Source organism: Lepisma saccharinum, chromosome 23 (assembly GCF_977018435.1).
Source record: "Lepisma saccharinum chromosome 23, izLepSacc3.1, whole genome shotgun sequence".
Lineage (NCBI taxonomy): Eukaryota > Metazoa > Arthropoda > Insecta > Zygentoma > Lepismatidae > Lepisma > Lepisma saccharinum.
Genome location: NC_139251.1, coordinates 13,930,801 through 13,945,163, shown reverse-complemented (window position 1 = coordinate 13,945,163; position 14,363 = coordinate 13,930,801). Strand labels below are relative to the sequence as shown.

Below are 14,363 nucleotides of genomic sequence, written 5' to 3'. Positions count from 1 at the left end.
GATTGTTTCCATATCATTATGAAAAGTTAAAATTGAATAAAAGATGAGAAGAAAAAGAGTGGAAAGATGAGTGCTCTCTGCCATAATGTAAGGATGCGCACTGTGTAAAGAATACACAGGTGAAATATTACTTCTTGTCAAAATTTTAATTGTTTTAAATAGCAATACCTTGATTGATTAATCAAATTTTATTAATTTTGAACATTGCATTGAATCACACAATTGATAAAAATTTCAAAAAAGAACATGTTGAAATACCATACTAAAACATATTAGCGTGTGTGAGTTGGGTAAAATTTTCCGTGGCAATGTTTCTACGGCCCTGCAAGCAGAACTAATGAATTAACTAATAGCTGATTCAACATCCTGATACTTGGAAAGGTTCGCTGGAGAGGTACTGAGAAGGGTGGCCTCAGACACTCATTAGAACTTATCAAAAAATATATTTCAAAATAGGCTGGGTAATTTTTATGCATACACATATCCTTATGGGTTAAGTAAGTGGGAAGAAGGATATAAATAGAAAGTTTAAACACATTGTTGTATTTCTTTCAATTCAATTTTTTTTTTACTAAAGGGCGAGGTTCAGCCTGTGGCTACTCTCCCACCTAACCCAAAGTCCTGAGATGTCTTTATTTTCCTTCACCCAATTTTGCTTCATTGTATAGATTTAGTATTACTGCATGTGCAATGACAAATGAAAAAGATTTTCCATTGTGTAGATAAAATGAGCGAGTAAGAATTTTGTTGTAATATTACGGCTTCAGAAGAGTCTGTGCATCTGTATATTGATTTTTGCTTTGTTAACCTACAAATTGTGGTTGCTAGGTTGTTTTTATCAAGTTCATTCAATTTTGTATTCACAGTAACAGGACTGCAAACAGGTAATATTCAGGGTATTAGTCTTCCAAAACATTTTCATCTAAAGGGCATGAAGGCTGTAAAGAAATCGCCCAGAATTTTATTGGTACCATTAACCCTCTGTACCCCCTAGAGAAAGTGAAATATTTTGCATGGTATATAAACGTTTTCAGTTGATTTTAGCTTGCACAAATGTGTTATTATGAAGTAAAGTACGTCTGTTACCTTAGCGTGTTACTTTACCACGAAGAACAGCCCGAAGGCTTCGCGCAAGAGAATCTAGCACCTAAAACTACATTCCAAACTATAATTTTACATGGTTAGGTTAGGATTGCTCGGTTTGGTACCAACAGTTATTATCGACGTGTTATATCGCGGTTTGAGTGTGCCTAACCTAAGCTAACCTTACCGTGAATTGTTTTGGGGGCTATGCGTGAATGGTGTGTGTGTGGCCTGTGATCGGAACCGACAATGCACAATTGCTCATTATTTACCGGAAGATTTCAACAAACATGGTCTCCATTCTTGTATATGGAGAACGATTGTGGTAACTGAAAAGTTTATTATACAACTTCGGTAACACTTTACTATACCGGAGACGGATTTCTTCAAATTTACAGGAGAAAGTACTTACACAAATCATTTTCTGTAGCGTTGTTGATGTTCGGGAATGTAGTTTTGATCCATTTTAATGTGAATGCGTGTGGTTTTCTACGAAAATCTCTCTCCGACGTGCTTTTGCTGCTGCCGTCATTTGCTTTCTGCACGAGAGCACAATACGCTCTCGTATTGTCAGGATATGCTAAATTGAATGAAAGGAGTGCTAATGGAACCTAACCTAACAGGCCTAACCTAACCTAGTAGGCATACCTCGTCCCCGTGATGGTTCGTGGGGCTATCGTGAATTTTTGGGCCAAAGTCGATGATTTTGGGGGCTGCCCGTGGATGGTTTGTGGGAAATAAGGAACAACAGTAAGTACTCGTTAATGTAAGAAATAGACATTATTTTCGTTAGAAATTCATTATTTCACCTAAAGAAATGTTCCGCACTGCAGAACAGTACGTTAGCAATGTAAAAAATTGTGAAATAAATCATTGATAAGTGTCTCCGGTATAGTAAAGTAGTACCACAACTTCTGCATGTCCAATAACAATATCAACGCATCACACCACATGTTAACCTCAGATACTTCATTGGGACTACGTATTTTGTGAGTATAAGAAGTAGGACAGAAATTACAGCTGTGTCCGGTATTCTAAAATCTTACCCCTGGTAGCAACCCAGGCGGGGGGGGAAGGGGGCCAGAGCGTGATGCTGATCACATCATGTACAAAATTGACGAGATCGAGAATGTGAGTCCTACCTCCACATCCCCTAAATGTGCCTCAATGGCATGATGATACATTCATTCCACGCTTCTACAATATTTACTGTTACTTGTCGACTGAGAATATCTTGACCGTGAGAAGTGCGTAAGGTAATTTTCAAGTTGTTTTTTTCAACATAAATGTCCAACAGTGCTCAAATTTCGTGTGACAATGATTTCCAAAATTCTTAGTCCTTGTGCTAGAGAAATCATAAAACAATTGGAACCGTTACCACGAAAGAAGTACCACCTAACTCCAAAAATATATTTTTAATTATAATAAGTAAAACTTCGCATTTTTCCTCTCTAACAAGAATGTACCTTGCACCAAAAAAAAAAACATTTCAAGTTTGTACACTCACTCACCTGTACATCACGAGGATCTGGAGGATTTTCCATTATTATTATTATTATTTTATCGCAGCAGCAACTTTCATATAAAAATATAAACTCGAAAGTTAATATGGTTGCAACTTAGAAAACTTCGGTAACATGTTTCAACTTGGTTCTGAACTTCGTTTGTCGGAGTCGGTTTGTCTTCAAAAATAAATATTGCGTTTGTAGTCTGTGAAAATGTCAGTCAAAAAAGAAAAAAGGTTCGAGTAAGTGACGGCACGCTTCTCAACCACCTTTCTTAGTCAAGCCCCTCCCATCGTATACCCAGGTCATGCATGTTACTTTAGAGCTTTAAGATATGAGCAATATTGAGACGTCACGAATCGAAGGGTGGGGCAAAGGAGCGGTTCAAATGTGTGCTATAAGTAAGCACCGACGGGATAGAATATATGCATAAACTGGCAGAACAAAAATTAGCACCAGCCACTTTCAAATTATCGTACTTAAAAAGTGGTTGTCTTGATGTTGATGAAATTCCTTAGCAATTTTTATTCCAGAAATGCAAAATAATCACTTGGTGGAAGAATAGTATGCATAATTCAAGATTTTCACGGTGTCGGACATAAGCGGATTTTCGTCCGCCCACTTGGAGGGGGGGAGCTAACAGGGGCTAACATTCCTTTTTTTATCCATTACAAAAATGATCACGGATATTCTGCTTGAGAAACTGGTGATCCCTACATCATTTGTACCAAAATAAATGGTCTCGCTTTCATAAATAAAATACATCATCTCATCTTATCTAAAATATATGGGACTATTCACCGGATGTTTACATTTTCGTTCGTGTTCGGCGCAGGCGGGGGCGCTACTTCCGGTTTTGAAAAAATAACATGTACTGCATTTCAAAGGTGTGAGGTTATTGTCTCACAGAGAAGGCGACAATCCTTGCATGACTGTTGGTTTCAGCACGAGGTTGGGAACAAATATTATTTCTCGGGTATCTATGCATAGTTTTCAGCAGTGATCAGAACGCTACATTTACCAAAAAGTAGCTCGCTACGCTACTCCTGTTCGCTACTCGCTACTTTTTGCGCTACTTCTGCATAAAAAAATGAAAACAACCATATGGGTATTAAAAAAAACCTACTACTGGTAAATAGATTCTGTTATTTGTTATCATGATTCCAGTCATTCGATAATTTTGATAGCAGTGTTACTTCAGTTACTTATTTTAACTCTAGTTTTTGAGAATACCATACCTATGCAAGTGGCATATCAATTCAAATTTGATATATGAATATTGCAATTAGGGTGTTACCCAAATTAATTATTAGAACTATACACAAATAAAATTTGGTAGGATTACGTATTTATGTTCACATCAACATATTTTTCTTAAGAATAAATATTTCATTTTTTATAGACTGATATGAAGTCAGCATTTTGAATGAAAAGTACCTGGAGCCCTTTGAAAGGGACCCTAGGTTCGATACCCAGCGGAAGCACATAGTGGTTAGGATCCAGTCTCTATCAGCTTATCTATGCATAAAATGGACTCAAAACAAAAACTAGGAAAGACGCCAAGTTGGAAGGATGGGATCCTCCTGCTCCTCCATTCCCCACACTGCTCATCATTCATCATTCTTCCTCGTTCTCACAATTAGCTGAAAGTGGCAGAAAGCGACTATAGACAAGAGAATAAATAAATAAACCATTCATCCTCATTGTCATGATTGAGAGAAGTGGAAGATGAGGAGGTAAACAGAAGAGGACAAATGGGTATTGGACTATATCAAAGCGTTCGAAGATTAATATGGAACAGGGATGTACCTATGAAATGCAAGAAGGTAATGTAAAGCACATACTATTTGCCAATAATTACGTATGGAGCAGAGACTTGGACAATGACATAGAGAGACAAAGAAAAGATGCATTCAGTGGAGATTAATTTTTTAAGAAGTCTTTTGAGGAAGACTAGAAGAGATCGAATAAGAAATGAGGAGATCCGACAGACAGTGGGTGTAGTGAAGCTTCAGGATAGAATAGATCAGGCACAGATGAGATGGTTCGGACACATGAAGAGGATGGGTGCAGAAAGACTACCAATAAGAGCTTACAATGCACAAGGAGTGGGAATAAGGCCAAGGGGGAGACCAAGATGTCGGCGGAAAGAGCAGATAGTGTAGAGTGTTTGGAGAAGAGGACAAGATTGGAACACCTTTGAAAGAGAGGAGTGGTGGAAGACCAGGAAAAAATGGAGAGGTTTGACTTCTATGCCGACCCAGCCAGAGGCAGGAAACGGCAAAGGATGATGATGATGATGTCATTATTAGCAAAAGTTACAGAAAAGTGACGCAAAAGTAGGAGAAATACATAAATTTGAAAACTATGTATATTAACTAAAGAAAATTGTCGTTTCTGCAGGAAAGTCAATAAGTCGTGCAATATGATAAAATTATTGAGGAAACTGTCGTGTAAACCTGAGTGTTCTAAACATGTTGTAATTTTAAAATTTGTGAACAAATACTAGCGCGAAAATAATTGTAATTCCAGAAACTCTATCATTCTTGTAACAATAATTTCCTGCTGGTGAGATCCTATATACTGACGATGATCAATGCTGTTAACGTACTGAGACATTTATTGCTGGCACTATTCCCTTGTCAGTGCAGTGGAGAATCCATCACTCGTTTTTGCACTGCAAGTTGTGTCTTACACAGCAATTAATGACATTTTGGTGTCTTACACCATGAATATGCACAGGATTCGTTCCGGGGGGTGACGCAAACGAGGCACTTTTTTCCAGTGGTGCAGCGAACGAGGCATGTTTCTCCTCAAAATAACGATGCAGCTAAAAAAACGTAGCTCTTAGCAGGAATATATTCATTCATATATGTCAGTTAGTTATCTGGATATCTGAATTATTCAGATACTAATTAAATAAATTATGCAGATATCTATAATCTACAATCTAGATAATCTGTATCTCCATGTAATAGACTGTCTCTATGAACCTCCTGCAAAATTAAGGGTTACTGTCGATTTTTTCTGACGCTGTTGCCACATTCAAAATTCACCTGAAAATGCTGAAAAAAATGTAGCTGTAGCGAAATTTTCGCTACAACTACAGGAATTTTGTAGCTTCGCTACCGCTACAACTACAATTTTCAAAATGTAGCGTCGCTACAGCTACCGCTACAAATTTTGTAGCTAGCTACAGTAGCGACGCTACAAGTAGCTCGCTACTTCTGACCAGTGGTTTTCAGACAGATCCGATACGGAAAAATCAGTGGATTCAGGCGGTAAAGCGAAAAGACTGGACACAAACACAAGGAAATACGCTCTATATTCGACACTACGTCACTGGAGTAAATCAAATGAAAATAATTTACGTGCTTCGAAAATTATAATTGTCTAACGAACATGTGTTGACTACGATATTTAAGAATTGGAACTGTTTGTAATCATTCAGAATTGCAAAAATTATAATTTTAAGTTAATTTAATGTAATGAATGTAAACTTTTAGTAAAAGTTTTAGTAACTTCTAAAGTATTTCTAGGACGACACTTGCAAAAGTAAATAATAAAATACAATAACTGTGCATTTCAGTATTGCAACTGTTGTGCTGGATATGCACCCAGCTTGTGGATCGAATAGCATTAATAAATAAATAATAATAAATCTCGAATAAAATTTGTTCATTTAATTGGTAATTATTTATTGTATAATAACATTTATAACAGTTGTTATTATTATTATTATTTCTACTTTTATTACTGGCCATTACCCCCTACAAAAATTTCTGACGACGCTCTCTCTAAGCCATATGATAAAATTAAAGGGGCTGTGTTTGAGTACACAATGTCGAAAATTATAGATTTTACTGTTGTGAAATTGAAGCATTTTAATGTTTAAAATTTATGTAAGCTTTATTTCAACCTGCAGAAGTCTTAACACGAAACTGTTGGTAGATGATTAACATTGTCTTGGAAAATACTACTATTTTTCCGTAAATCTTCATCCAAAGGATCCGGGACATTGCCAATCTTTTCTAGGTACAATCAAAAATTTCAAGTGATCAATTTTGTATCCGATCTTTTGTAATAAAATAAGCTCGGTGACGATCTGTATTCCACTTGTTTACATTGGAAAATCGCCCAAACCGGAAGTTCTTTCCCCACCATCTATAATCGAATTGTCTGGATCGATTATTTTTTGTTTACTCAGGAATAACCCCCATATAAAAAGATGAAATACACTATTATAGATGGTTGCAAATTTATTAGTTATTACTTAAATTACATTCAAAGGTTATCATAAAATTTAATGGCCAATGTTCTAAGGTACCGTCATGCAATGACTGACTGGTAGCTTATACAAATTTGCACACCCCCGCCCCGCCCTCCTAGAAACTACCATGCAAAATGAAATCACAAATACACCACTGAGTGGGCACTCCCCCCAAAAAAGCTAAAGGCTTAATTCGCACAATGCGAAGGAGGGATGTCCTGTTGTTGTTGAGTTTGTCGAAGGTGGATTCTATGAGATCTTCTGGGGGGGGAGGTATTACATTCCTTAGGTAGGGGTTGAATCGGGAGCTGGGGGATGTTGCTGGATTTGAAGAGGGAAAGTTTCTGATTCGTTAAGTCGTTTAGTATTCTAAAGTGCTCGTGGCTCCTTATTAACTGGTACGTACGTGTTGAAGTTTGGTAGTTTTTGTCTTAATTCTTCGATTTGGTTGTTCGATGTGTGGCAAAAGAAGGATTTATGTTCCGGTGTGTAAAGTAAAGTCAAAGTAAAATGCTCCCCTGTGCATTGCATCAGACCACAAAGTCGTATAGGGGGTTTGGAATTAGGGCCCCACACTTTCTTGATCACGGCCGAAGGTGGAGGCACCACGACCCTGGCCGCCTTTAGCCCCAAAGTTTCCTCCAGTGTTACTAGGAATAATGTCTCACGGAGTTATCCCGTTATATACATTTTTATTTACACATACCTCCGTTACTCCGTATATGCATCTTTCCATTACAGATCCAATAACACATGCTCTAAGTTGCCTTTTGCCCCATCACACAGAGAAATGCACTTATCAAGACTTCACTCTACGAGCGCACTATTTAGCATAGCGCTAACCTGCCCCCGGCGTTTATCACACAGAGGTCCCTACACATACGGCGCTTACTCTCTGTAAGACTCCATGCATCCATAAAACTCTTAATCCATCGAGGGGCGGCCACTTTCTGAGATCTAACAGCCTGAGAATCTGTGTCTGAGGATGTGAGACTATGAGAGACCGTAACTGATAATAAACCTTTTCGAGCAAAGCCTCATCTCCAGGAAAATATCAACTCGGGGCAAACCCCGGCACCTGTACGCGGGTCTAGTGAACGTCACTTCCGGCGCTGTGGCCATAGCAACGGTATACCTGGCAATATACAACGCGCTGTCCGTACTTTCCCCAAGCAGTTAGTATTGGAAACGGACCGCTAGGGATATCTTTTGTTCTTAGTGACAGGGGTTTTCAACGAAAATGGTAATATGTATCTTACACCATTGTAAAGATTAGATTCAGAAGAATACGTACATAAAATACAGGTTGCTTACAGGTGACAAGTTAAAGGAGAAATGAAAGAACAAAAGCAGGCACTTTCCAAAAGTGACCGGCAACTTACGATTTCTTCGGTTTCCGCTACACAGGCTTGTTGACGGGTAAATGAACGTAAGTCGCATGGTTTTTTGTCTGTGGTCAGATATGTCTTATTGCTATGCGTATGATTACAATCATTGTGCACGTTAGGCATATGTCGTGCCTTTGCACTAATGGGTATTCAAAAACTACAATGCATTTTCTCGATCGGAAGAATACATATGTGTAGTACATAGTCATAGACGTCGAAATAAATTCTTGTAGGGGTAGTCAGGCCATTGACATATTTTAATAGCAGTAGTAGTAGAAATATTGGGAGTGTCTAAAGTTATATTTTAATAGCAGTAGTAGTAGAAATATTGGGAGTGTCTAAAGTTATTTCAGTCAATAGCCGGAACAGCAAACACAAATTAATAGGGACGAATACTACTACTACTAATATCAACAACAATAATAAATGCATATGAAGATAAGTTGGGTTGAGTTGGTGTTTTTAAGTCCACTTTATGCACAGTAAGGCTAATCGGGACTGGACCTACAGCTTAAAGTGGGATCCGAACCACTTGTGCCTCCACCGGGTATCGAACCCGGGACCCCTTGATTACAAGGCGATGACGCTACCACTCCGCCATGGGGGAGGCCATATGAAGATAACATTGGTATATTATTATTATTATTGATTGGTTGATTTGGTGTTTTAATTTCACTTTATGCACAGTAAGGCTAATCGGGACAGGACCTATAGTTTAAATTGTAATCCGAACCACAATGTGCCTCCACCGTATTATAATTATTATTATTGCATCCAAAGTAAATGTGTAAACCCAAGGTGTATCACGTCTGTTATTTCAGTAAATTAGGTTCGCGTTTACATCTTAAACGAATGACACTTTCGAAAATATATTATGTTCTTGAATTTTCAGAAATTCTGAATAATCGTAACTCGTAAATAAGCGATTTCTAACCGAAAATGTTTTACTCCCATTTATAGATTATGAGGAATTGAGATAAATAAAATCACGTTGAAATAATTACGTTATTTTATCACAGGAACACAACACAACTGCCACTCCTGTCAACTCTGCATAATTTCTTCGCATTGCCGAGAAATTATACTGATCGCAACTCCAACTGGCGGTTGATCTTGATGTCTATTATTTTCGGGGGTGTGAGGTCCGATGGGTTGGTTGTCAACAAACTCATTTGCGAAGTAAAAGCTAAAGGGATCGCATCGCTCTTCCGAAGCAGCGTTGCCAAGCATAGTTCTGTTTTTGCCACTATGACTGTGTGTCCGCCTGCATTCCCACCTGTGGGTGGTAATATAATTGTAAAATATAGAACTTACTGTAATGCAAGGAGTGAAAATATAAACCCAGTCCGTCAGGTTCGTTCCCAAACAACATTAAATAAAGGAACGTGACGTGGACTTCCATGTCGAGAACACGAGACATTACTTCCGACAAACTTCTTCTCGCATTTCTCTTTGACATCACTGCTCAATTTACAGTGATGTATACCCGTGACAGGTATACAAGCCGCAGAATTGCAATGTTGGTTGGGTTGTCTACTCACAAAGCGCTTGGTGGTCAGACATCGAGGGCTTGCTTCAATGCTTCTTCAATAGGATCGTTACAACCCCGAAGTGTCCGTGACTGTACAAGTGGTTTCTGTGGTGTAGTGGTAACATGCTCGAGTTGCATGACAGGGATCATAATATCGATTCCCAGCCACAGCAGAAACTTTTTCAGAAGGTGGATAACGTTTCACGAAATATTTCTTCAGATTCATGGAAATAACGTTGATTTCTTCCAAGAGTTGGAAACCCCAAACTTCAGACAGCTATCTAAATTGAAGCAGAAAATCAGATACCACGTGACAGGTGTAGAAGCCAGATAGGAAGCATAGCTTAGTTATTGCTAGGGCTCGGAAATTGATGGCCTGTAGAATAACCTTAAAATTATTTTTAAAAAAGGCATAAAATACATTTCGCACTGAAAATGGAAGCTGGACTCTTTTAATATATTAAAAGAGAGTCGTTGAATAATTCGATGAAACCCACTGTTTGGTACGTTAAACTACTAACTACTGAATCAAAGGGATAAAAGCAGTTAAGTGCCAATTTAGTTTTCTTTATTTTAACTTCAAGGTTACATAAAATGCACTGCAACTTTTTTGTATAACTCATTCACCTCCTTTGAGAATGAATCTTTCACGATACAGTAGACTGCAGTACAGTTGTGTTTGGCGTACATAAGATGATATCTTCTTTAACATTGTGACTAATTTTATTGTAAAAACACAGATTAAAGCAATAACAGAGGCTAGCAAGGGAATCTCAAAGTAGGCTTCACATATAGCATTTTAAGTTTGCTGCAGGAAAAATAAATTTACCACAAATAATTATTTAATGCATTGCCAAATATTTCACTTGACAATAATAGTTGTGCTTTTCCATTGATCATATTCTTTTAATGGAAAACTTGCTAAAAGGACCATGTCAGGAAATTTAAATCTATAAGGTTTGCTAGCAAATGCATTTAAAATTCACGAAAAACAAGGCAGGAGAAAAATAAGCATTAAAATTAAGAAAAATGTAACAATTTAATATACTGAAAATGGCCTAAAAGGCAAAAAAGGTCGGACAAACGCAAGAAAATAATGTTTTCTGGATTTAGCTGAAGGGAAACGTACTGATATCAGGTTTAGCATTGTTTTGAAGGCTCAGAAAGGAAGATAATTTTTTCTTCATCAACTACCGGCCCCTAGTCAGCACATTTCATGTTTGACCAAATACTTTCTGTTGGAATGCGACAACAATTTAGGCATTTTTCCATCCAAATCGATGAATGTTTCTGTTGCTTTTCAAAGAATAATAAAAAGAATTACTTAGAGTGAATTAATCATGTAGCGTGCCTAGATTGATGGAAAATTAATAGTAATAACCCATGGCTCGACAGCCCTCAAAGGGCCTTGGCCTATCTCCCGGCTGCCATTCTCCCTCCCACAATCCTACCTACAGGTGTGGAGATCTTCAACCGGTAATGGGGTGACGTGGGGTCAGCACGTCGAACCCCCAGCCGTTGTACGAGATTTCCGAGACCGGGTTACGCTACTCACTCGTAGCTCCCCAATTTCCTCACGATGGTGGGTTGCCACCGGCCCTATACACAGGCCGAAAATTGATGGAAAGTTAGTGCTTTGAAATAAATCTCACCTCTGAATTGTATACCTTACTGCCAGGAAGAAAAAACTAATGCATTGAGTTGCTGGGACATTCGTCGAATTACACACCGAATTATTCTTTTGGAAACATTCTGAAACAAAATTATTAAACCTAATTACTAAACGTATCTGAATGCCATACTTACACAATAAAGGAATCAAATTTTGCAGAGTTTCGGATTTGAACCCGCGACTCTTACTTCCTAGGGAAAGAATATATTTGTAACACGAGTACTTTACCAATACTCTAAAACATCATTTGCAACAAATGCCTTGAAACGTGTTGATGACTGCTCAAGCTTCCACTTTCTATGTGACGAACACATTTTCGCTGCAAATTGCGAGAAGTATTAATTTTCGCTCATTGCACTGTACTTTGCAAGGCATTTTTATATTTTATTTGCATAAACTATTCGTAATTATGTCCTTTTGTGTTCAAACATCGAGAGCGATTTCCTCCAGGTGGACCACGAGCGGGTGCAGTGTTTCAACCTTACAACAGTTACTCTGATTCAAATTTTAACATTCCGAATCGCAAGTATTCTCTAATATTTAAGTTTTCCGTCTTGTTCTCTATTAATATGTTGGGCGAATATAGTTTCTGACTTCATGCTATAAACAATAATCTAAATCTTTCACCACAGTGTTTGTCGCCTAGTAGAGGAGCCTGTAGTACATTTGGCTACTCTCTGCTGGTACTCAAGAGCTATGTTGCCAAATTAACGATTTTTGGACTTAGAAATCTTTGAGGGTGGTCAGGCAACATTTGGAGAAGTGTAGAAATAGTGGCGGCGATTGGGTTCCAAAAAATTGGGAGGGGGACAAAGTATCAAAATTGGGAGCAAGGACAGTTTACTTTCCCTTGATACAAAAGATTTAGCATTATGGGGGGGGGGGTAAAAGTGGCAAAAATAGGGGGGAGACTGTCCCCCACAACCTCCATAATCGCCGCCACTGTGTTGAAGAATGACTACAAATAACCATAAACAAATGCAAATTTTGAGCAGTGAGGTCACAAAGCTAATATCCAAACAAATAATATACCAACATTCTTTGTCTAAATGCCATGTAGGATAAAACGAGGCAATTGATTATGCAATATACCAGAAACACAAGTCCATTTCGTTAATTGCCTATGCACTAGACAATATGGCTTGGAATGAAAAACAAAAGTGCTTCACTTTCTAGTAAATATTCAATATCTCAAAGGGGGCGCAGTTAGGAGTCGCCTACGATTGGTTGTCTTTCCGCGCATGCTCGCAATTGTCCATCCAGATTATCACACCGCACGATCGTTCTGCTTCGGTCCGTGGTTTAAGGATTCTAGCGGTAGATGGGACTAGCGTTCGTAGAACTTTTTTTTCTTTACACGGCAAAGGAATGTCTTGATATTTTGTTCAGTAGCATCCACGGCCATGTCAAGGTACCACGTTCAACGTACACGGGTGAGTGAAGTTGTTCTTTTAAATCTTAACAATTATGTAAACTCTGTTGTGTATTTATTAGTTCTTAATTGTGGGTAATGGACGAAAACCTGTAATTCTACAATCGTCGCTTGGCATCTTTTGAAAATGCACGGCCGCTTTATATTCGCAAAGACTAATCATGACTGGACCTAAAGTTTTAAGTAGAATATAAACCACTGGAATGTTTGTCCAGACAAGAGGCTTGGCGTGCATGTAACCAGTGTTACCGCAGGTAACAGAAAAAAGTAAAGAAATTAAAAAAGGTTTTCAATAAAATAACAACATTGTTAAATACGTTAACCGACAGCGTTACAGTCAAGTATATATTGCAGATTGATGCGATTCGTGATTTGGACAAACCTTGTTCCAAAACATTAAGTTGGCAACAGTAGTACGTACATCTGGACTTCCCTTCCACCGCTAGAGGAGGGAAATTCTGTCGTCTGCTCACCGTACAAACGGCAAACTGACCCAAGAAATGTGTGGTTCTTCTTCATCTTTCCACTTTTTTGCAACGAAACAGAGATGGTTGACAAGGCTCGACTACTATTCACTGGATTTTCGCGGTAACTCTCTCATGAGTGGTAGTTCTTTCTAGGAGTGATTGTGGCTAAATCATTGAGCGGATTGGAAAAAAAAGAAAGAAAGAAAGAACAAAAATCTAGATCAAAGACATGTTTTTGGGGGGGGCGGGGTAGGGTGGAGATGATAACGTCTGATGCCCGGTAACACTTTTGAAAAAGTCACGCCACGCCACTGAACTGGTCCAGACCTTGCATTTGGAATCGAACCCTGAATGACGTCAATAAGTACTTACAGTATTCGGAAGGTATTCTGCAACCGTAGTATCTATTGTCAATTAATGTATCCTGAAGAACCACAACAGCTATCAAGGCAGAGCTAAATGCGTTTAGTCTAGTTTAGTGCATTTGCAAGTAAAATATTTCAAAACATGACAGTAGATTTTATTTCATTACTATTTTTATAAAGTTAATTTTTTTTTCATTTATACATGCTTGCGTTTTTTGTCATTTCTTATACATCATTATTACATAGTATACATAATTTTACATTTCTCATTCGGTTACAATTTGTGCTGAAGTTCCTATAAGGACCTAAATTTTGCAGCAGCTCGACAAATTTGACATTAAGATCTTCTTCCCGAAGAAGAGTTTATTTTGAAATTCACGGAGAAGTATAACAATACTTGACAATATCGTCAGTGTCAGTGAAGGATTTCACCTCCGGTGTATTTTAGGTGTTATTAACCTTTGTGTGATGACACATTCATATATTATAAATATCAATCTTTGAATCAATAATGGATCTCCGTGCAAACTAAACAATCATTGTTATTTTCCTAATTTGTTACTTGCGTGGCAAGTTTGTATAAAAAAGCATACTACCATGCTGAGGATGAATGATGATAATGAAACCAACCAATCATTCATGATTTAATT

General features: G+C 38.0%; 2 protein-coding genes across 2 annotated transcripts in view; one reads left to right on the top strand and one right to left on the bottom strand.

Moving 5' to 3' along the window:
* Nucleotides 1–2,746, bottom strand: part of Nup214 (nuclear pore complex protein Nup214) — a 98,654-nt gene extending 95,908 nt beyond the window's left edge. Inside the window, exon 1 of the mRNA XM_083110206.1 lies at nucleotides 2,595–2,746. Within this exon, the coding sequence (XP_082966332.1) occupies nucleotides 2,595–2,627 (33 nt within the window). The 5' untranslated portion in view covers nucleotides 2,628–2,746. The remainder of the gene's footprint in view (nucleotides 1–2,594) is intronic.
* Nucleotides 2,747–12,755: 10,009 nt separating this feature from the next.
* LOC146005246 (annexin-B12-like) overlaps nucleotides 12,756–14,363 on the top strand; it is a 76,647-nt gene continuing 75,039 nt past the window's right edge. Inside the window, exon 1 of the mRNA XM_083144336.1 lies at nucleotides 12,756–12,882. Within this exon, the coding sequence (XP_083000462.1) occupies nucleotides 12,853–12,882 (30 nt within the window). The 5' untranslated portion in view covers nucleotides 12,756–12,852. The remainder of the gene's footprint in view (nucleotides 12,883–14,363) is intronic.